This window comes from Myotis daubentonii, chromosome 2 (genome assembly GCF_963259705.1).
Source record: "Myotis daubentonii chromosome 2, mMyoDau2.1, whole genome shotgun sequence".
In the NCBI taxonomy this organism is placed as follows: domain Eukaryota; kingdom Metazoa; phylum Chordata; class Mammalia; order Chiroptera; family Vespertilionidae; genus Myotis; species Myotis daubentonii.
Window position 1 is genome coordinate 51,289,151 of NC_081841.1, and position 23,155 is coordinate 51,312,305.

The 23,155-nt window shown below is 40.1% G+C and overlaps 1 protein-coding gene across 5 annotated transcripts in view; it reads left to right on the plus strand.

Annotated features, from left to right (window-relative positions):
- Positions 1-23,155, plus strand: part of DIP2B (disco interacting protein 2 homolog B) — a 236,315-nt gene that overhangs the window by 158,506 nt on the left and 54,654 nt on the right. For 3 of the 5 annotated variants that reach the window (XM_059682884.1, XM_059682886.1, XM_059682888.1), the window contains 6 exons: positions 9,937-10,149; positions 12,883-13,035; positions 13,442-13,564; positions 17,284-17,481; positions 20,199-20,290; positions 22,776-22,886. In XM_059682884.1, coding sequence (XP_059538867.1) covers positions 9,937-10,149; positions 12,883-13,035; positions 13,442-13,564; positions 17,284-17,481; positions 20,199-20,290; positions 22,776-22,886 — 890 coding nt within the window. The remainder of the gene's footprint in view (positions 1-9,936; positions 10,150-12,882; positions 13,036-13,441; positions 13,565-17,283; positions 17,482-20,198; positions 20,291-22,775; positions 22,887-23,155) is intronic. The other 2 variants (XM_059682885.1, XM_059682887.1) reach the window with 2 other exon arrangements.

The window sequence follows — 23,155 nt, forward strand, 5'->3', positions numbered from 1 at the left end:
CCTCTAAGCTTTTTCTGCACCCAGGTGGACTTACCCTACACTGCATTGAGGGTACCAGGATGGTCAAATAAATCACAACATGACCCCAAAACACAGTAAGCTATTTCGACTGGCTTGGGTAGAAACTAAGCTTCAATTTAGAGGTCTAGTCTCACATAGGGCCCTGCTTGAAAGTGACTGTAGCAGTGATTCAGACAAGGAGAATTTTACCGCTATGCTTCTCTGACAGGTGGACAGACTGGAATATTGTTATACTTTTACCATGCTTTGACAGTGCTCTATGGAATTACAGTATGTTATGGTGCATAAAAGACTTCCATGTACCTGTGGCTGTCCTGCCCTTTCGCTCCTCATGAGCGTCTGTGAGGCAGGAAGGGCAGATTTCTTTAGAGACAAGGAAAGAAGCAGGTTCAGTCACTTACCTCAGGTCAAACAGCAGTTAAGCCTCAGACTTTGTTTTGAATGTACTCCAGTGTGAACCTAGTTCTTGACTTTGTTTTTCACTCTACTAATGCCTCATGCTTGGGAAATCTTTCTTTACTTAATAGATATTCATGTGTGCATGGTACTGGGATGGGGATTATTCTAAACAAATTGAATAACTATTGCCTTCTGAGAACATATAGCCCAAATACACATCAGTCAGTTAATTTGAACTTAAAAGAGATAACCGGTCAGAATTACCAACTTGGGGAGCTTTTTTCTAAATATTTTAATTTGTTCAAAACCACATGATAGCCGCCGAAGCCGGTTTGGCTCAGTGGATAGAGCGTCGGCCTGCGGACTGAAGGGTGTCCCGGGTTCGATTCTGGTCAGGGGCATGTGCCTGGGTTGCGGGCATATCCCCGGTGGGAGATGTGCAGGAGGCAGCTGATCGATGTTTCTCTCTCATCGATGTTTCTAGCTCTCTATGTCTCTCCCTTCCTCTCTGTGGAAAATCAATAAAATATATTAAAAAAAAAAAAAACCACATGATAAACAGAGCAGGCAAATCAGACCTCTATAAATATGCTCTAATAAATTTGGATCATTTTAATAGCATACTTTCATTATTAGTAAGGGTTACCAGCAACAGTTCACAATTACTTGGGAAGCTAGTAAAACTCAATATTCTTTAACCCAAAGCACAATAAAAACCCACTCGAACAGATTGAATTCATTGATTTCAATAGCTAATTGTAAAATTTAAGGTTTGCCAATAAAAGTAATTTCATAGTTACCATTTATTGTGTACCCTTTGTATACTAGTGAAAGGGCTAAAGTACTTAACTTTTTTTTTCCCATTTTCAGTTCTCTCGATGATCCTCTATCCCATTTTACAGATGAGAAAACAGGTTCAGAGGTTCTATAAATTGCCTAACTTCTGTTTCTAGCTGTGTAATCAATTAGATAACCTGAAAACTCCTAGAAATTGGGGGAAGAAAACATACCTTTAGAAGTGCTAGATAAAATAAAACCAGCTTCATTTTAAATAACATACAGGAGAGAGAGAGAGAGAGAGAGAGAGAGAGAGAGAGAGAGAGAGAGAGAGAGAGACTGAAAATCAGAAGGTTGGGATGGGGCGCACTTAGCTCCCCTGGGAGAAGGGAGGCAGTAAAGCAGGGATCTAAGTTTTAGTTAGATCCTATAGTTGGACCTATATAAGGTTGGAGGCTTATATCTCCACCAGAAGAATGAGTTTGAAAAAGTTAAACTGCCAGCAAAAGAAGATGTTGTCATGAAAGCTTGACTTGTACCTGGCCTTGGGATGATAGAGGCAGGCACCTTCCCTAAGTACTTGTGGTCAGTGGGTACAGGATTTAAGTTTCACCGTTGTATCTGCTCTGCTGAGAACTAACATAAAGGCTGGTCATAACCCTCTGGCACACACGCAACCTCGGCTTAGGAGCTTGGGATTCCCACAGCTACAGACCCACTGAATGAGCAAACCATCCAAAAATAGAAACACTCACCGTGAGAGAGAATTCATAGAAGAACAACAAACAGAAGAATTAAGACCCCTAAGAACAGAGCACACTCACGCCTCCCCCACTCCCTTCTTCCCCCACAGGCATGCATCCCCTAAACTCTAAGGGACCTCATAAGGTTTGTAATCAGGTCAGCAATGAGTGGTAGCAGTTCATCCGGGCAAACCCCTGAACCTGTCCCCAAGGGCCCCTTTTCTCTGACTCCTTAGTGAGCCAAAGCAGCCCAGCCTAGGCTCATTTTTCCAGCTCTTCCTTGTTTCACTGTCCTCAGCTATAATGAACGTCCTCTAAAATTTACCTGGACTCATGTTGTGAACTTTTTCCTGCACGAAGTCAAGAACCTACACACTATGGCTGGCCCTCCTCAGGGCCAGTTGTAACAGTTAGTCATTGCCGGTCCTGGCATCCCCATCCATCAGGTTTTGCTGCTTTTCTGGGCCTGGAGCTGAAATAAAACTAAGGCCTAGATATTATCTCTAAGGAGGAAAGGTCAGGGGGTCTCCACTGCATGATTAGGGGAGGAAAGGCCACCCTGCAGGCCAGGGCTGTGCCAGTTTTGCCCGTTGCTAAGCACCTGGGGCTTTCTGCCCTGGTGATCTTCTGTATCTGGCTGTAAATTGCTAGGTCAGTTTGTTCAGCTATCTGTCTCAGGATCCCCATTCCACTTGCCAAGGAATTTTCCTGGTTTCTTCTATCCTGCCCCAGGGAGAGGCCATATGGAGGTGAACCAAAGCACCCCAGCCTGCAGCCAGCACCAAGGCCCCAGATAGGGGAGGCTGTCCTGTGTACTCCAGCAGCCACTCAGCACCCTAGCAACTTAGCACAGGAAACAGATTAACCATACCCACCAGAGCAAAACTGAGCAATAAATGACTGAAAACGGTTTTTAAGCCTCTGAGTTGGGGCATAGTTTGTATACACAGCAAAGACAACTTTAAGAAACACAAAGCACAAAGTGATTAGATTATGCTAGTTACTGGTATTGTTGAGTTCTAAAAGCCCATGGCCTCCTCCTCCACTTCCCCTGAGCCCAGATGTGAGGCTCCTTCTACTCCAGCAGGTCTGGGACAAAAAAAAAAAAAGACCCCTAAGAACAGCTCTTAGTGGCAGAGCTGAGATTGAAGTCCAGATCAGTCAGACTTTTAAAGCCCATTTTCTAAACCACTTGGTATATTGCCTCTCATTCTACCATATTGTCAGTAAATATTTTCTGATAATTTTGGAGCTCTAACAATTGCATGTTTTGATCTAACTTTCAAATAGGTAGTAAGTGGGGGGGATCTGTCACCCACTATTATTTGTAATATTGATTAGTTTTATAAACTTTTTTTCATAGATATGGAGAAATATCTAGAAAAATGACCCTGGAGTAATTATTTATAGCGAGTGCACCTTTTCTCAGAAGTATCCCAGTTTGGATTTTAATGGTCAGGCACCTCATGGACCTCTTGCTAATTAATTAGGCTCTTGGTAGTGATTTTCAGTCCCAGCCAGCTCTCTGTGCAGAGACAGATTATTGTGGGATGTGAAAATCCCTTCGGTAGTTCTGAAAGTCTCCCTAACACTTGTCTGGTGAATCAGCATGCACCCACTTTGGGTTTGGCGCTCAATTAAGTTGCTCAGGATTGTTGTCCATGGTAGTTTCAGATTGGCCTGCTTCCAGAATTAACCTTTTCATCTTCTCTTCCATATATATTTTTACTCCTAGGCTGTCTCCTCTTGGGTTTCTAAAAATTTTTCCCTAAACTTTAAACTTTTTCCTTGCCTACGGAGAAACTTTCTTTGCCTCAGGTTGTGTAGACTGACTTCCAGATTGCCATTCTCTCACCAAGGTGTCAGTTTCACCACAATTTTTAAAATTAGTTTTTATAGCTTTACTGAATTATAATAGACGTAAACAGCACATAGTTAAAGTATATTTCTGACCCAGAAACACATGAAGTCATCACCACGATTAAGATAAACAAGCCCCCCAAGTTTCCTCATGATCCCTTTGTAACCCCCTCGCCCCATCCTTGTGAGGTAACCGCTGATCTGTGTTCTATCACTACATTAGTGTGCATTTTCTAGAATTTTATATAAATAGAATCATACAGTTGTACTTCTTTATGGGGATTTGGGGGGAAGGTTTGGCTTCTTTTACTCAGTGTAATTATTTTGAGATTCATTCACTTTGTGTGTATCAGTACTGTAGTTTATTCCTTTTTGCTGTTGATTAGTATCCCATCATATACATACACCACAATTTACTCATTCAGTTGTTGATGGATATTTGGGTTGTTTCCTTTTTAAAAAATTATTTTTATTAATTTCAGAGAAGAAGGGATAGGGAGAGAGCGAGAGCGAGAGAGAGAGAGAGAGAGAAACATCAATGATGAGAGAAAATCATTGATTGGCTGCTGCCTGCATGCCCCACACAGGGCATTGAATGCACAACCTGGGGACATTTCCTGACTAGGAATCGAACTGTGACCTCCTGGTTCACAGGTCAGTGCTCAACCACTGAGCCATGCCAGCTGGACTGTTTCCTATTTTTAGTTATCTACACTAATAAAAGACAAACATTCAAATTGACCGTACCTTCGCTGCACCTTAAGCCATGCCCACCAGCCAATCAGAGCGAGTATATGCAAATTAACCCAGCCAAGATGGCAGCCGGCAACCACGGAGCTGGAGCAAGCAGGAGGCTTGGTTGCCCCAATGATGGAGGAAGCCAAGCTTCCCGCTTGCCACGGCCCGGCTCTGAGCTCCACTCAAAGCAACAAAGTTTCAATTATAGAAGGTAAATAAACCCCCAGATACCTGCTTTTAGCAGGCCGTGGCCATGGAGCTGGAGCAAACAGGAGGCTTGGGTTGCCCCTGGCGATAGAGGAAGCCAAGCTTCCCTCCTGCCTGTCCTGGCTGGCTCTGAGCTTCTCTCAAGGCTACAAAGTTTCAATTATAGCAGGTAAATAAATCCCAGAATAAAAAAAGAAAAGAAAAAAAGGAGAGGCTGGGAGCTTCTGATGCCCGGGGGGGGGGGGGGGGGGGCGCCTTGGCCAGCCTGAAAACAGCCCTCAGCCCCTCACCCAGACTGTCCAGGGACTCCAGTGGGGACCCCCCACCCTAAAAGGGGCTTGACCAGCCTGCAAACAGCCCTTAGCCCCTCACCGAGGCTGGCCAGGCACCCCAGCGGTACCCCCACCCTATCTGGGACACCCTTCAGGGCAAACCAGCCAGCCCCCACCCGTGCACCAGGCCTCTATCCTATATAATAAAAAGGTAATATGCAAATTGACCCTAACAGCAGAACGACTGGGAATGACTGGTCACTATGACACACACTGACCACCAGGGGGCAGATGCTCAATGCAGGAGCTGTCCCCTGGTGATCAGTGCGCTCCCACAGGGGGAGCACTGCTCAGCCATAAGCCAGGCTGATGGCTGCCAGCACAGCGGTGGTGGCGGGAGCCTCTCCTGCCTCCTCAGCAGCACTAAGGATGTCCAACTGCAGCTTAGGTCTGCTCCCTACTGGTAAGTAGACATCCCCTGAGGGCTGCCCAGGCTGCCAGAGGGATGTCTGACTGCCAGCTTGGGCCCGATCCCCCAGGGAGCGGGCCTAAGCCAGCAGGTGGACATGCTCCGAGGGGTTCCAGACTGCAAGAGGGCATAGGCCGGGCTGAGGGACCCCCCGAGTGCACAAATTTTTGTGCACCGAGCCTCTAGTTACAAATAAAATTCCTATGAACATCTGTGTACAAGTCCTTGTATAGGTTTGCTTTCATCTCTCAGGACTGGAGTGGATATGGTGGGTGTTTAAATTCAATTTATAAATTAAATTTATTAATTAATAAACACTTTTAGATATAATAAATATATTTTCCACCAAGAAGAGGAAAGTCATTTCCACACATGGCTAAAGACTGAAAGTGCTACAGTAGTTAAGAACAGTTAGTAAACTCAGGGCTTTTCTTTCCTTAGAATGTTCATTTCCTAATTGGTTATAAATGGAGGTTAGACTCCTGGTGATCAGTATTAAATGATGCTGTGTTAAGCCCTAACCATTTTGGCTCAGTGGATAGAGCGTCGGTCTGCGGACTGAAGGGTCCCAGGTTCGATTCCAGTCAAGTGCATGTACCTGGGTTGCGGGCTTATCCCCGGTAGGGGGTGTACAGGAGGCAGCTGATCGATGTTTCTCTCTCATCGATGTTTCTAACTCTATATCCCTCTCCCTTCCTCTCTGTAAAAAAAAATCACTAAAATATATATATTTTTTTAAATGACGCTGTGTTAAAATCATATCAGTTATAAACTGAAGGGCAAACTATGTTTTCAAAATTGTCTTGTGTTATGTAGATGTACTCATCATATACAAGAGCTTAGGTAAGGGACTTTAGTTATAACAGATAAACATTTGTGAGTTCATGTTCAACCAGAGCAGAATCAATGGGGAAATGATAGCTTTATTTCTATTAATATTCATTTAATCTTCCCTGAATTTCTATTAATTCATTACAATTTTCTGGGTGACAGGATTGTTGATCAACCGAACAGTGGAATGACTGGTCGCTATGACACACACTGACCACCAAGGGGCAGATGCTCAATGTAGGAGCTGCCCCCTGGTGGTCAGTGTGCTCCCACAGGGGGAGTGCTGCTCAGCTAGAACCCCGGTTCATGCTGGCGAGCGCAGCCTCTCCTGCCTCCGTGGCAGTGCTAAGGATGTCTGACTGCCAGCTTAGGCCTGCTCTCCTAAGCCATCCGTAGGACATTCCCCAAGGGCTCTTGGACTGCAAGAGGGTGCAGGCCGGGCTGAGGGCCTCTCCCCCCGCTCCCGAGTGCATGAATTTCATGCACCAGGCCTCTAGTATAAATATATTTTAATTGACTTTTAGAGAGAGTGGGAGGGTGAGGGAGAGGGAGAGAGAACATCAATCAGCTGCCTCCTGCATGCCCCCTACTGGGGATTAAGCCCCAAACCCTGAGCATGTACCTTGACCAGGAATCAAACCAACAAGCTTTTGGTGCAAGGACGATGCTCAACCAACTGAGCAACACCAGCCAGGGAAACATAAATATTTAAGGGAGCTCGTTTTTATTTTTAAAAAGATACAGTCTCAGAGAAGTGCTTACATTTCATGTAAGGTAACATAGGGTGGGTTATTCTGGGAGGAAAAGGAGACCTAATGTGTATTTTCCACCTGCTATTGTGCTGTCACTGCTGGGGCTGCTTTCTGGATATGGACTCATTTCATTGGCCTACCACTGCAGTTCGCATAAAAGCCAGCTTTCTTAGCACGTCTTATACTGCCCTTAGCAACCCAGTGCTGTTCACTTGTCCACCCTCATCTTTCTTCACTACCGATTTTGCACCCTGTGCTGCAGCAGGTCTAATTTCTTTCAGATCTTCAAAGATTGTTTCTGTCCCTTTCCAGCTTTCCCTCTACCCGGCACTTCTTTCTCCCCAACCTTTTGTTTCTCATAACTAATTGCTCATCTTTTTATATCGATCAAACTAGTGAAGTGTTTAGTAGTATTTATTGAATGGCTGAACAGCCAGGCTTCTCAGATGGGTAATTTTACCCACATGTCACAAAGCTAGTAAGGGGTGGACCCCAGAGATCACATGGAAGACCGACACCAGAGCCATGTTTTCCCCACTAAACTATGCCAAGCCGCCTACAGTCGTGGTCACTAAACACTCTGAGGAGGACTGCAGGCCAATGAGGAAATTGAATTGAAACAATATACCTAATTACATAATTAATTCAATATAGAAACATAAGCCAGTTTTCCATAAACTTAATCATGAAAATACTGCCTTTACTATCTTTTGAAAATTGGGTTATTCTGATTTTAGACTTATACAGATTAAAATAAATGATTCAATGAAGATAGCCTCAGTATCTAGTGGAGTTTATGGGATCCAGAGATCTATTATCTGTACCCTAAAAATACTTTATTCTAAGGGTCAGGTTCACCTGTCCCAGCCCCTCTCCCCCCTTTTCTTTAGCATATTTGCAAAGATAGAAATCTGTCTCCCAAGGTACAGCTGAAATGTTAGAATAATTTCTGGAAGTTATGCAAAATGCTTTCCTTAAAACATGACAGATGCTATTACGTTTCTTTATATTTTCCTTTAATCCTCCTTTTGCATTATAGATCTCTTTGCCCTTTAAAGAACCTCGTTGTTTATCACTTTGAGGTCTGGTCACTGTCTACCTCTCCAGCTTCACCTGGTGCCCCTTATCTCCTCAAAGTCTTTGCTCCATTTACATAGACGTCCTTGAAATCCCAACTGGATTGGTGCCCCTGGAGTGAAACCCTTTGCTTACCCCATTTCTTAGCATCTGTTGTATTCCTGTGGAACAGTCTGGGGCTGTGTGTCTCTCATGTGCTAGACTGTAAGCCTTTTCAGGGCCCTTCCTGTCTCATAAGAACTCATACATCTCAGGGTCCCCCGAACCTGATATAGTTCCTGGCATGTGTAGTGATTATGTAGTACATTGTAAAAAAACACACACCACAAAACAAAACAGTCTTGGGCCTCATATCTCCTTCAATATGAGGTAATAATTTGGAGGTAGTCCAGAGCAGAAAGCAAGGATAAACTTTCTCTCTTGCTCTGGACTTGCAGAATTTGACTTCTAGATTAAATTAGTCTTTTGTGGTTCATATTTCCATTGTCGGTACTTGCAATATTATCTCTTTACTTCTTTGAGCCAAAGTAGAACATGGACCTACAGTTTCACCTGAATTATAGGAAAGAACTCAAAAGGACTAATCACATAACATTTAATTTTTAAAAAAATGAATGAAATTCAATCCATAGGCCATAAATTATAACCTCTAAAATCATTTAAAGGGTTTGCCTCACATCAGACCAAATGCCCCTCAGTTTGTGTGCCTCATCAGCTTAGAGCCCTGGAACAAATCCCTGACTTCTGCTGCCCTTGGCTATCCTATATTTGGTTGATTTTTTTTTTTTTCTTTTCAATATGCTTTTCTAATTTAGGCCTTATTTTTCTCAAGTCAGGGCCAGGCTAAATACAGACATCAGTGAATTTCTCACAGTTCTCCTCTGAGAATTAAGGAGAGAAACACAGATCAATGCCCTCTCCTGTCATGTTTGGAAAGCTTACCTGTGCCAAGTGACCAGCTGTCTTTTTCTGCTGAAACCACGAATGCCTTGAGGCTAAGCATTGTTTCTTATTCCACATCAGTTCCCCAGCCTCTCACTGACACTTAAGTTGTTGTTAATTAAAATAAGTTTTTATATCTCCCTATCAAGATTATTTCCTTTTAAGTAAACATTAATTAATAAGTACTTGTTGAGCCCTAACCGGTTTGGCTCCGTGGATAGAGCATCGGCCTGTGGACTGAAAGCTACCAGGTTCGATTCTAGTCAAGGGCATGTACCTTGGTTGCGGGCACATCCCCAGTGGGAGATGTGCAGGAGGCAGCTGATCGATGTTTCTAACTCTCTGTCCCTCACCTTTCCTCTCTGTAAAAAGTCAATAAAATAAATATTTAAAAATAAATAAATAAAACATATAACCCACTGAGATGAACATAACTCAGTAAACATTCATTTAAAAAAAAAAGTACTTGTTGAAATCAGTGTAGCATCTGATCATAGGGCTCTGTAATTAAGAGATTGAGCACTTCAGAATTATTTGAACATAAGTAAGATAAGCCAAAGAACATAGATATTGATTAAACGCAGATCAGAAAAATAGTGAAGTTTAAATGTTCTAAATGGGTTTTTAGAAAATAACTTAAAGTTACCTATAGATTTAGACTTTTATTTTTATAGGCTTTGGTCCGTAGACCTTTCCTTGTGATTCTGGAGAAGCTTGCCATATTAGTTTACCTTAAGAATGCGAATGTTTTGCTGGTGTCAAAATTGAATGTATGATCAATGAGCAAAAAGTGAAAGGTCTCTGTTCTAGGCAGGATCGAGAACAACTTTTTTTCTAATTCCACACAGACACGTCTTCGGCCTCCGAGGATGAGGGCTCTCTGAGACGCCAAGCTGCGCTCTCTGCTGCCTTACAACAGAGCTTACAGAATGCGGAGTCCTGGATCAACCGCTCAATTCAGGGATCGTCCACTTCTTCATCCGCATCTTCTACGCTGTCCCATGGAGAGGTCAAAGGAACCAGTGGGTCTCTAGCTGATGTATTTGCCAATACTCGAATAGGTAGGAGCTGGGTCTACCCAAGAAGCCCAAATCATGTACCATTTGGCTCCCAGTATTCAGAAAAGAGTTCCTGATCTGTATTAGGTTTTTCAGAGTGGCCTAAAAAGTAGAATCAGAAAGAACATGGCAGTTAATGAAGCAAAGAAGGAAACACCAGCAATACATTTGTCTGCATTTTTGTGCATAGTATTGCCCACCTGAAGCCATAGCTATTTCCATAAGCAATACTCAAGCTGCAAGATATAACACCAGTCTTAGCAAGGGTTTATCCCTGTTGAAGAATATTCCATTTGATCAAAGGTGTTAAAATATTAACATCTTAGATTTTTCCCAGGATTATTATCTACGTTCTCTCAAACAAAAACCATTGAACCTGAGTTTCAGTCAGGCCCTTTGTCTTTAGCGTGAAGACTGGATTTATGGTCCTTGCTGCTGTGTTATTGCTACAACTGGAGTGTGCAGCCCGAGGATGGGACTCTGTGAGCTGCTACGTGTTGCCTATGCACCTGTATGGTGTGTATGTAGCTTTTGCTTGGCTCTGCTTTATGTTCTTTTGTGTGTGTTTCTAAAGAGTTTGTGACATCTGCAAACAAAGATACAGCTCAGTTCTCTGCTTTTGCTTAATTGGTTGGTACACACACTAAGTGAAGTATATGAACATCATATCATGTGTCTGTTATACTTTTCTCTTTTTTCTAGACAATCAGTGTCTTAACTTTCTTATCAGTGACCTTTTTATCACTATATATATATATATATATATATATATATATATATATATATATATATATATATTGTTATTTTATTTTTTCAACGTATAAAAGGAAACTTATTTAGAAAATTACAGGGCAAAAGAAAAGGGTCCTTGGAGCTTAAGAGAGAGAAAAGTAAAGGGGAGCGGGAAGGTGTGGGTATTCTCCCAGGAGGGAGATTGCATATGTATTATTTTATTAAATAAAAAGAAAAACTTGGAAAAATTTTAATTCGAACCAATAATTTTTAACGACAATAGCTACTTGAGGGTATGATTGACTACATTTAAAAGCCATGTTCCAATAGCACTGATTTGTCCTGCACTCTTAACCCTGCCCTGTAACTCATGGGACCTCCCAAAGCAGCTACAGGTGAGCGTCTCACCGCCTCTTCTATTTGGAAGAGGCAGCAACAGTCCTGATGGGTCAGGTTTTATTTTCACATTGGTCTAAAAGAGAAAAATTTTATCTAACATTATTACCTTTTGCATGTTTGCTTTAAAAGAAGTAATTAACGTTTCGATAGAAAAATGTGAAAATACTGATAAAAGAAAAATACAATAATTTAGAAACCTTCTTTTCCATGGATAACACTTTAGTGTTATTACTTTATCATATATCCTTCTAGAGTTTATTTTCATATAAATATGTAGGTTTCATTTTTACTAAAATGAAATTGCACTAAAGAACATTGATAATCAGCTTTGCTTATCACAAACATCTATTATATCATTAATATAGAATTATACTATTATTTTTTATGGTTTCAAAATATGCCACTGTATGGCCATGTCCTGGTTTATTTAGCCGTTCCCCAATCTTGGACATTTAAGTATTATACATTTTTTTCGCTAATATAAAAAGTGTTGGGGTGAACATTCATGAACACAGAACTTTGTGCAGTTGTCTGATTATGTCTTTAGGATATATTTCTATAATAAAAATGCAGGTTTTTAACACTTGTTACCACACTGTCCTACAGAAGAGATTTACTGCAATATACTTGTGCTAGTACTATATTTATTATTTATTTATAGTTAGTACTATATTTAAAACTTTGAAAACTATTAAACTAGTAATTATAGACGTTTGGGACATAGAGACCTTACTTTCTAATTGATTTTAGAAATTATTTGTATTATTATTTTTTCCCTGTTTATGGTTTTGAGTGGCTTTTTACTATTTTTGTGAATTGTATATTTTACTTCTTCTAATTTCATTTTTTTACTTCTCCAGATGTTTTCTTCTTCTACTTTTTTGTAACACATCCCTGTTGAATGGCTCTCTTCCAATTTATGTCATTCAGTTCCTTTATATTAAGAATCCATACATGAAGCAGAGTACAGTAACACTAACCATGCTTACAGCAAGGGAAGAACCTGGTCTGTAACTAGTAGATCCAAGTTACCTATGGGTTGATTAATAAAAATTAAAAGTAGACCTATCTGTTTTTCTTCATCTGGAAACTCGAGTGATCTGACCCATTCTCAAGATACTATTTCTGTCTTCAATGGAAGAAGAAATATTACAGATAAACCAACATAAACATGAAGAAATGCTCAACAGACTAGAATATAAGTAGCTATATAATCATACTCACTTGGTTTCATTTTGAAGTCATTTATAATTTTTATTTTATTTAGGGTTATTTTTATGTAATATTGGTTCCCTACTAGTCTTTCTACATAGAAAAGCATGTTTTTGAGTAACATTTGTTAGAGGATTTGATCTTACTAAGACTACTCTAGTTTTTTTTTAATAATTTGGGAAAGCTCATAAGCCCTGGCTTAACCTGTTGCGCTCTCATTATATCTTGCTGGTAGAATTTGATTTCACAGGTTGTTTTGCAAGAGCTCATTCCCATAGTTTTCTTCCTTGCTAAAAACAAAGCAAAACAAAACAAACAAACAAAAAGATTTAAAAATTCTTTATTTTACTGCGAATGTAATATAATTCTAAATTTTGTTTTCTCCCCTCTTAGAGAATTTTTCTGCTCCCCCTGACGTCACTACAACTACCTCTTCATCATCATCATCCTCAATACGCCCAGCAAATATTGATCTGCCCCCCTCCGGGATAGTTAAAGGCATGCACAAAGGATCCAACAGGTCCAGCCTTATGGATACAGCTGATGGTAGGGAGTTTTTAATGGAGTAGAAATGCAGTAACACAAGTCATCCTGAGCACACTCTGTTCAGCAGCCTGCACTGTGGCCACACTGACACTTGTTCAGACTTAGTCTGTACTCTCAAAAGATACTTTGAACAAAAAATTGAATATGTAAAAAGAAAAGAATGCTATAAGAGAAAAGGGAGAGAGTAGGTGAAATCTTTAAGCAATATATTAATAATAGCACCATATTTATTCTTTGTTGTCAAAACTTGTCATGGACATATTTCTATTTATTTGTCCCAGTTGAAATAGGATGAGACTGTGGGAAAAGGCCAAAAATCATTAGAAATAAAAACTCCTGAGAGAATTGATGAACTAAAATATCCCTGAAATCAATTAATTTTAACTTACCGCTTTTTCCCTTATAGGTGTTCCGGTCAGTAGCAGAGTATCCACAAAAATCCAACAGCTTCTCAACACTCTGAAACGACCCAAAAGGCCTCCCTTAAAAGAATTTTTTGTGGATGACTCTGAAGAAATTGTGGAAGGTAGTAGTACTAGTACCATAAACAAACATTTCTTAAGCAATTACTACATGTCAGGTACTATAGGATTTAAGGATGAGCAAGGCATCATTTTGGGTTGAACAAGTTCATAGTTTTCTGCTCTTTTCCCCTAAGGATAATTTATATTTTAGATTTCAGATGAAAAATAGGAAGGGAGGGCGGGGAGAGAAAAGCAAAGAGATAACTATGGAGCATTGAACTATCCTTGAAAATATGCTCTTTGAAATTTGGAACTTTCCCAAATACATTATTTGAAAAATTATTTATATTTGGCATTATCCTAGAATACTAATGTCAGACTCAAAAGTTTGCCCAGTCTTTTTGATACAACAGACCTTTTTGTTAAATCAGCCAGTCAACACATATATATGTCTGCTTTCTTTAAGATAACGTGGGCATGCATATAAGCCTAACCAATGGACACAGACACCAGGGTGGTGAGGGCATGGGTAGGAGGTGGGGAGGAGGGATAAGGACACATATGTAATACCTTAATCAATAAAGAAGAAAAATATAAAAGAGTAAAAATAAAAAAAGAACGTGGTAGGCCAGCTGGTATGGCTCAGTGGTTGAGCATCAACCCGTGAACCAGGAGGTGATGGTTCAATTCCTGGTTAGGGCACATGACGGGTTGCAGACTTGATTCTCAGTAGAGGGCGTGCAGGAGGCAGCCGACCAATGATTCTCTCCCTCTCCCTTCCTTTCTTTAAAATCAATAAAAAATATACACAAAAAAAAGATAATGTGGTAGATGGTGAAAAAGGTAATCCAAATACAGTCAACTTCCTTCTTTCATTATGTTGTTTACAATTTAGACCTGTTGGAAATACATACATGTGAGAACTAAGTTTAGCCATTAAATATGTATCAACTAATACAGATAGTTTGAGAAGGAAAGAAATCAGTTGCATCCATATGGTTAGGGAAGCTTCATAGAGGAAGTGGTGATAGTCAGTGATTTATTCATTCAGTAATTTAAAAAATTTGTGGATGAAATCATATGATGTGTAGGAAGGATTGGGAGGGGAACACCTTGGGGGCATAGATGAACCAGGAGTGACCATTTGATAATTATTGAAGCTAGGTGACAAATAGATCTACCTAACAAAAGCTTTTGTCAAAACTACTAAGTCCTGGTAGCTTTGTACTCCATTTCTACATCCTGAGACTAATAGTAGGCTTTGATCACATCAGACCTGTTACTGGAAATCGGCACATGAGTAGCCTAGATCTGGTCTGCACCCATTTTATGCAGCAGGAAGCAACAAGCAACCTGACACATGAGGTTAAGATGACCTTTTGTGTCTGTAAGGGTCAGTGAACTCATTGAGCTAAGGGGATCTTTCTCAGTGCACTGATGTCCAAGGTGCTCATGCCAATAATAACCTCACCAGTCATTTTAGCAATGTGTATTGACCAGGCAAATGAAGGTCAAGGTTTAATAGAAATCATACTGAAACAGTTTTCATTGTCAGAATAGAACCAACAGCTTGTCACTAGTTATAAATAGGCAACAGTTGTTTATTTGAATAAGAATACCTTTGGAGCCCTGACCAGTTTGGCTCAGTTGATAGAGCGTCAGCCTGCAGACTGAAGGGTCCCAGGTTCGATTCCGGTCAAGGGCATGTATCTTGGTTGTGGGCACATCCCCGGCGGGCGGGGGGGGGGGGGGGGGGGGAGGGGGGGTTTGCAGGAGGCAGCTGATCGATGTTTCTGACTCTCTATCCCTCTTCCTTCCTCTGTAAAAAAAAAAAAAAAGGAATACCTTTGGAAAAGAGATACCCCTATGTTTTTGGCAGTCTGAAAGAGTGTGCCCTGAGGTCTGCATTGAGGCCTAGTGGACGGCAACAGTGTACAGACTTTTATCACCAGAAGACTGCCTGCCAAATGTAGTCGGTTTGCAAAACCAAAACCATTTACTTAGCTTCATCCACATTCTTCTTTTTACTTAATCTGACAGTTTAGGGTCTGGAAATATACAGAGTAGAAGGACAGTGATTTGGGAAGTGAAACTACTTAGGATATTTTAGTGAGCTTCTCAAATCTGTCATTAAATTGAGCTATAAAATATAATTTATTTCATATTCCAATTGCCCATCTAATACCTGTTGCTCATTCTGTTCATTGTCCCTTCTGTGCTGCTTCTCTTACCTCCCATTCACCTAGCTAACTCCTAACCTTCCTTTAAGACTCAGCCCAGGCATTACCTCCTACAGGTGAGGGATCCCACCCCCTAAGCTGGGCAATGTGGCCCTCTCCCGCCTGCCTTCTCGATACATACCTGTCATACACTGCTCATGTTGACTTAGCTCTGTGTGTGTGTGTGTCCGCATTGTGTTCTAGATACTCCTGGACGGCATAGACTCTGTATTCCTTACACATAGCATTAGGAAAAATAAATGTTTGTCAAACAATAACAGATGCAGTATTTACTTTCTCACTGTGTATCACATCCTGTTTATATAATTGGTACTCAGTAAATACTTAATTTTTTATTCCATGTATAAATTATCTTTCCTGTTGTGAATATATAGGATTTTTTTTTGCTTTTTATTATTTGAATAATACTTGTTTATTGCAGAAAAATTGAAGACTTTAGTTTTATTTATATGAAAGAATATGAAATATATTTCACTGCCAGTTTCTGGAATGATTATGTTAATAATCTAGAGCAGTGGTTCTCAACCTTCTGTCCCTTTAAATACAGTTTCTCATGTTGTGACCCAACCATAAAATTATTTTCGTTGCTACTGTTATGAATCGTAATGTAAATATCTGATATACAGGATGGTCTTAGGTGACCCTGTGAAAGGGTCGTTGGACCGCCAAAGGGGTCGCGACCCACAGGTTGAGAACCGCTGATCTAGAGCTTTTCTATCTCCCCCAAATTCAGTTCAAGTTAATTAAAATTGATTGAGCATTTTATATTAGGCACTATGAGAAGTAAGAAAAAACGTGTACAGGATCAGAAGCCCTTGAGGAGCCTCAGTGCTTTAGTAAGGGTGGACTACCACATGGTGTGGGAGCACTGAGGAAGAAATGGCGGGAGATGGTTTCCCAGGAAATGCACTAGTTTAGCTGCATCTTAAGAGGGATGAGTACGAGTTCACCATGAGGCAAAGGGATTGGCCATGGAAGAAGCATGCATGCCCAGTATTGGTTTGAGTCTGATACTGACCCTGTGGTATAATTGTTACTGTCCCCATTTTACAGATGAGGAAAAACAAGACTCAGGTAACTCAGTCTGCCTAAGGTCACACTAGTAAAAAGTGAATGTCAACTTGGTTTTCCTGACTCACCATTAGTCCCTTTTCATTGAATGTTACCTGGTAAAATGGAACTTGGCTCTCTGACACTGGACACAAATGAAAGATTTAAAAACAAGTTTACTAAAAATTATGAAATTACTAAAAGGAAATTTATTCTTTATGCTTTTCTATGTGTTCAGTGATTTGCTTTGTCAGGCTCAGAATTTGCTTGTTGCATAAAATTAAATTAAATAAAATATGATTTTACAGTTATGTGGGAAAGTGAATTAAGGCCCAGTTTATGGATTACCACTTCTAACAATGTCCTTTCTTTTCTCAGAGTGAGTTCAAACTAGATAAAGATGAAAGGAAAGGGGAAATGTACTTGGGATTAGTGACCTAAGTTGTGTTGGTTGGTATGTGTACTTACAGCAGATCTCATTTCTGTTGTTTCAGTACCTCAGCCAGACCCTAACCAGCCCAAGCCGGAGGGACGGCAGATGACCCCTGTGAAGGGGGAGCCCCTGGGAGTCATCTGTAACTGGCCTCCTGCTCTGGAATCTGCCCTGCAGCGCTGGGGCACCACGCAAGCAAAGTGCCCCTGTCTGACCGCACTGGATGTGACAGGGAAGCCAGTTTACACTCTCACGTACGGTGAGTTTTCAAGGTTCCAGCTCCTTCCTTTTCTCCTAGTAATTCTCCAGATTATCATGGCTGGGTTTTTTTTTTGTTTGTTTGTTTTTTATATTTTATTGATTTTTTACAGAGAGGAAGGGAGAGGGATAGAGAGTTAGAAACATTGATGAGAGAGAAACATCGACCAGCTGCCTCCTGCACACTCCCCACTGGGGATGTGCCCACAACCAAGGTACATGCCCTTGACCGGAATCGAACCTGGGACCTTTCAGTCCGCAGGCCGACGCTCTATCCACCGAGCCAAACCGGTTTCGGCATGGCTGGGGTTTTTATCTTGGTATTTCGCAGTTGCTGGTCATTGTGTTTCAGTAGATCTTTTATTTTCATAGGATCCTAAGTTCTGAGTACAGCTATTACCAAATATTTTAATTTGCTAACCTGACATTTTCAAGGCAGCTTATTTTTAAAAGAGCCCTAGCTGGTTTTTGCTCAGTGAATAGAGTGTCGGCCTGAGGACTGAAGGGTCCCGGGTTCGATTCCAGTCAAGGGCACAAGCCTGGGTTGCGGGCTCAATCCCTCAATGCAGGAGGCAGCCAATCAATGATTCTCTCTCATCATTGAGGTTTCTATCTCTCTCTCCATTTCCCTTCCTCTCTGAAATAAATAAAAATATATTTAAAAAAGAAGGGTAGCACTGTTTAAAAAAATAATAAATAAATAGTAGAGCAAAAAAGAAGAGACTTTGTGCCTCCACTGATGTTTTCTGACATTAAGAGAGGATTTTAGGAAGACATTTGGGCAGGATTAATGGTGTATGGTAAAAACCATATAGTTTTATCCAGAAGTTGAAACTGATTACTCTTTAGATCTTTGTCATTTACTTCATCCTGCCTCTTGGTTATATTAGGCACAGAATTCTATAATAAACAAAGAAGCAGTACTTTTCCATTTAGTTTTGCATCCTAGCTAAAGTTTTCTATTTCTTTTGTAAATAACTTTTTAAAGTAAGTTATTTTTCTTTTATAAATTCTTAAAAAAGAACTTTTTTTAATAACAAGAAGAGTGGGGGAAAAATAACAAGAAGAGTAGATTTAACCTGGACTGTGAGATTTTGCACTAGTTTATTCAGACAGGTTCCTTTTTCCCTTCACAATTGGAGCACATTTGTCCATAGACCTAAATTTGTTTTTATTTATAGAATTGTGGACATTGATATGAGTTTCAACCTTAGATGCCCCTCTGAATGTGTTGGATGTAAAATAAAACTAACATATCTATTGAAATAATACGATTTGTCTTTTACTTGTTCCATAATATAAGTAAGAATTTCTAAGGATGGTTGAAGGAAGGAAGCATGAAGAAGGGAGAATAGGTTTTCCACCCCCAAACAGATTTTAGCATTCATTTCAGAAGCTGTATATTAATTTCATCCATATAACCCTTAAAGAAAGCAGTTAGCTGGCTAAATCTCTTCATGTTTATTTCATATCTTTGAGTATATCGATGTTTCACATAGTTATTTTCATTTTACTATCTGTTTTCACTGAAATACAGTAATATGAAGTGCTAAATTATGAGTCACATTTTTGCTTTGCAGTTACTTCAAGTATCTAATGCCATGTTTGTAAATGGTTCTTCAGAAAAATCTTAGAATGGTGTAGTCTTCTGATTTTCAGTCTTGTGATAGCAATTATTTCCTTGCCTTGAAGTGTGATCAGCTCACATCAGACTGTTTTTAAAGATAGTCAGATTACTTCAGAAAATTGAATATCGACCCATGAACCAGGAGGTCACAGTTTGATTTCTAGTCAGAGACCATGCCCAAGTTTCGGGCTAGATCCCCAGTAGGGGTTGTGAGGAGGCAGCTGATCAATGATTCTCTCTCATCAATGATGTTTCTATTTCTCTCCTTCTCCCTTCCTCTCTCTGAAATCAATACAAACATATTAAAAAAATAATAATTTCAAAAATGATCTAAAGCTGAATGAGCTTCCAGTGCTGTATTTTGTTGTTGCTGTTTGGAGGCAGGACTTGCTTTCCATAAACTAGTGTGAATAACAAAACATTTGTTGTGGGGGAGGAGCTCTCTGTTGGAGGCCATGCTTATCTGATGTGTCATTTGGAAGGGGCCATTGTCTTATTATATGTGCTTAGGAACTGAATGCCCTTTTGATGAGGTAGGCCTGTGGTTTTCTCTCTCTCTCTCTCTCTTTTTTTTTTTTTTTTTTTTTTGAGAGAAAGAGAGAGGGAGGGAGGGAGGGAGGGAGGGAGGGAGGGAGGGAGGGAGAGAGAGAGAGAGAATGTTTTTTAAAGCAAGGACAGTGAAACAAGGAAGTGCTTAGGGTAGAAGAAGCACCTGGAGAGAGCAAATGGGGCTGCTTTGGCTTTCTAGAACTGTTATAGGAAAGTGAGCCATGCGGGGCTGTGTGGACTCACTGACAAGTAAGAGTCACATTGACAGAAGAGAGCTTGGCAGAAGAGAACCAAGGGTGGGGCTACTGTCGGCTCACTGGAAAGTCGGAGAAAAGGGGGCCTTGGAGAGAGGTTCTGGCGGTTAGCCCGGGATGAGCTGCCACCACCTATTGCTCTCCTGGTTGCAAGTCTCGTGGAGACCCTGAGAGTTTAGGGGATGTTTCTCTGAGAGGGAAGAAAGGTGTGGGCGTGCTAGGGGTAGGGGTGGTGGCAGGGGGTGTACCTGTGGTTTTCTCTATGACTGTTTTCTTTTCTTTTTCCAGGAAAGTTGTGGAGCAGAAGTTTAAAGTTGGCCTATACACTGCTTAATAAACTGGGGACCAAAAATGAACCTGTATTAAAACCTGCAGACAGGGTAATTTCAATTTGTTTTTTGGTTTTAGGGAGGTGGTGTTTTATTGCTTTTGAACATACACATTCTGGATTTTTAATATACAACAGCATAATTTATGTAACTTTTATTCTTAGGAAATGAAAATGGCTTGTTGCCAACCCAGGTTGGCCCAATGCCAGGCAATATTTCTTACCTTCATCAATTGAAGGAAATTCACATGTCCCTTTCTGTAGCTGCATAATCAGCAAACTCTTCAGGAGCTAATAAAGGTTGGGACACCTGAGTCTTTCTGGAAGTAAATATTTCAATGTTCAGATAACAAAGATAGCAATAAAGTTTACTTTGATTTTTTTTTTTTTTTTTTTCAAAAATGTCCCATCGCCCTGACCGGGTGGGTCAGTTGGTTAGAGAATCAACCCATCCACAAAAAAAAAAGGTTGTGGGTTCTGTTCCCAGTCAGGGTACATATCTAGGTTACAGTTCAGTCCTGGGCTGGAGCACATATGGGAGGCAACCAATCGATGTTTCTCATCGATGTTTCTATTTCTCTCCCCCTTCCGCACTCTCTAAAAATCAATAAAAAACAAACAAACATATCCTTGGGTGAGGATTATAAAAAAAAGTCCCATAAAATTTTTAAAGCAATTTTCTGTGGTTTTATGTAGAAAGGAAGGGAGACTCATTGCTACTTCTAAGAAGAAGCAAATTGGCATCATTTAATTTCTTCTTTAATTAGAGGTGACATTAATCTTTTTTAATTTTTGAAGGTTTTTTCCTATTAATAAATTTGTAAATATGATTACTTTTTAAAACCAAACATTACTTTTCAGTTAGAATTTGTAGAATGAAACACTAGCTATTCAACAGACTTGCTTTTAGGAGACTAATGATTATAGAATCTCCTAAACTAGCCTTTGAAAATATTTTTGCATTGTGGCAAAGAACACCTAAAGGATGGCTTCTACTTACAAATATGGCATATGAGTGTTTCCTAGTCCTCACTGAGCCCTAAGAAGGTACTTCTGTCTCTCCTGACAGCCTAGGCCAGTGGTCGGCAAACTCATTAGTCAACAGAGCCAAATATCAACAGTACAACGATTGAAATTTCTTTTGAGAGCCAAATTTTTTAAACTTAAACTATATAGGTAGGTACATTGTTATTAACTTAATTAGGGTACTCCTAAGCTGGCCTTTGCTAAAAACGCCCTCAATCTGATTGAGGTACGTACGCTGAGGTTGACCCCTTCCAACTCTCCCATCCTCAGCTCATGCATGAATCGGGCGCGCCTCCCCCGCGCTGCCTATCCCCCAGCCCACCTGCGCCACGTCTCCTGTCGCCCTAGAGATGCCCTACCGACACCCCCCACTTCTTCTAACGCCATTTCAAAATAGACTCGCTCAGGCCGAAAACCGACTTCTGCACCTGGGCCACAAAGTTTCAGTCGCACTGTACGTGCACGTCCGCACGTGGTATTTTGTGGAAGAGCCACACTCAAGGGGCCAAAGAGCCGCATGTGGCTCGCGAGCCACGGTTTGCCAACCACTGGCCTAGGCATTTGTGTGCAGGAAGAAAATGCGTTACTTACATGTCTTGTGGAGTTTGTATTTTTTTAGAACTCTTGAAGGTTTGAATTGAAATTTATTAAAAATTTTTTTAATTAAAAAAAAGGAAAGAAAGAATTGAACTTACCTTGAGAGTGATTTTAGATAATTTGAAAGCAAAAGAAGGAAAAACAAGAGTCCAGTACATAATTAAGCTTCAAATGTTAATTTATAAATATCTGAGCCAAGTAACAAAACTCCAAAATGATAGTGACGTCTGTGTTTTTTCATTTCTTGAGTATTAGGAAGAGTTGGTTATCCCTGTGACATATTACAGGTGAGATCACAGGTTGGAACACATTACAGAAGTTTTACTGTTTATCTTTTGTAAATGAATGAACTTTATATCCATAATAGTTTCTGCCAGTGTTGCTTATACCTATTACCAAATGCCTTTCGTGCTAGAATACTTGCATTGTTGGCTCAGTGAGTAAGAATTAATGCACTGAATTTGTCAAAGAGTAAGAGCCTCGATGCTTATAGCTCTCTGTGAGAGATGTAAGGCTTATTCTTTAATATGCTGGTCTCTAAATTGTTACATTTATTTTATTGCTTTAGCTTTGCACTAAAGTAAATTGGCTTAGGTTTCATAAGTAATTAACTTAACTACTTAAGGTGAGTTGTTTACTGCTAAATCACCAGTAGAATTAAGTGAAAAATCTTAGGATGATGATGAATTGCAATATAGTTCCCAAAATGTGTCTAGTATAATCATAGGAATGACAGAGGTCTTTTTAGATTTGTGCATCCTTCTCAATAACTTAATTTTCTTAGGCTATTAATTAGTTTTATTTGTTGTGTGCATGATAGATGTTTTATATTTAAATGTATATCTTACAGAGTGACATTGAAAGCCTTAGTCTGTTTTTATTCCTCTGTTATTGAATGTCATTATGCATTTTAGGTAGCCCTGGTTTACCCCAACAATGATCCAGTCATGTTTATGGTGGCTTTTTATGGATGTCTCCTGGCGGAAGTAATTCCAGTGCCTATAGAGGTACCTCTTACCAGAAAGGTAACATTGCTAAATTTAAAAAAGAATGAACTAGTAGTCTGTGTGACATGGCGGTCTTTGGGTTCTTGGATCCATTGACTTGGTCATGACATTAGAAACATCTGCTTTCTTAAGTACTAAATTTCACTTTTTAAAAACATGAAAGTTATATAAAAATTATTAATATTTGTAACTTTCATGCAAATAACATGTCTTTAACCAAGATAGAGTATTTATAGTATTATATAGTATTGTATATCACTTAAAAATCAAGGGGACATACTTGACTT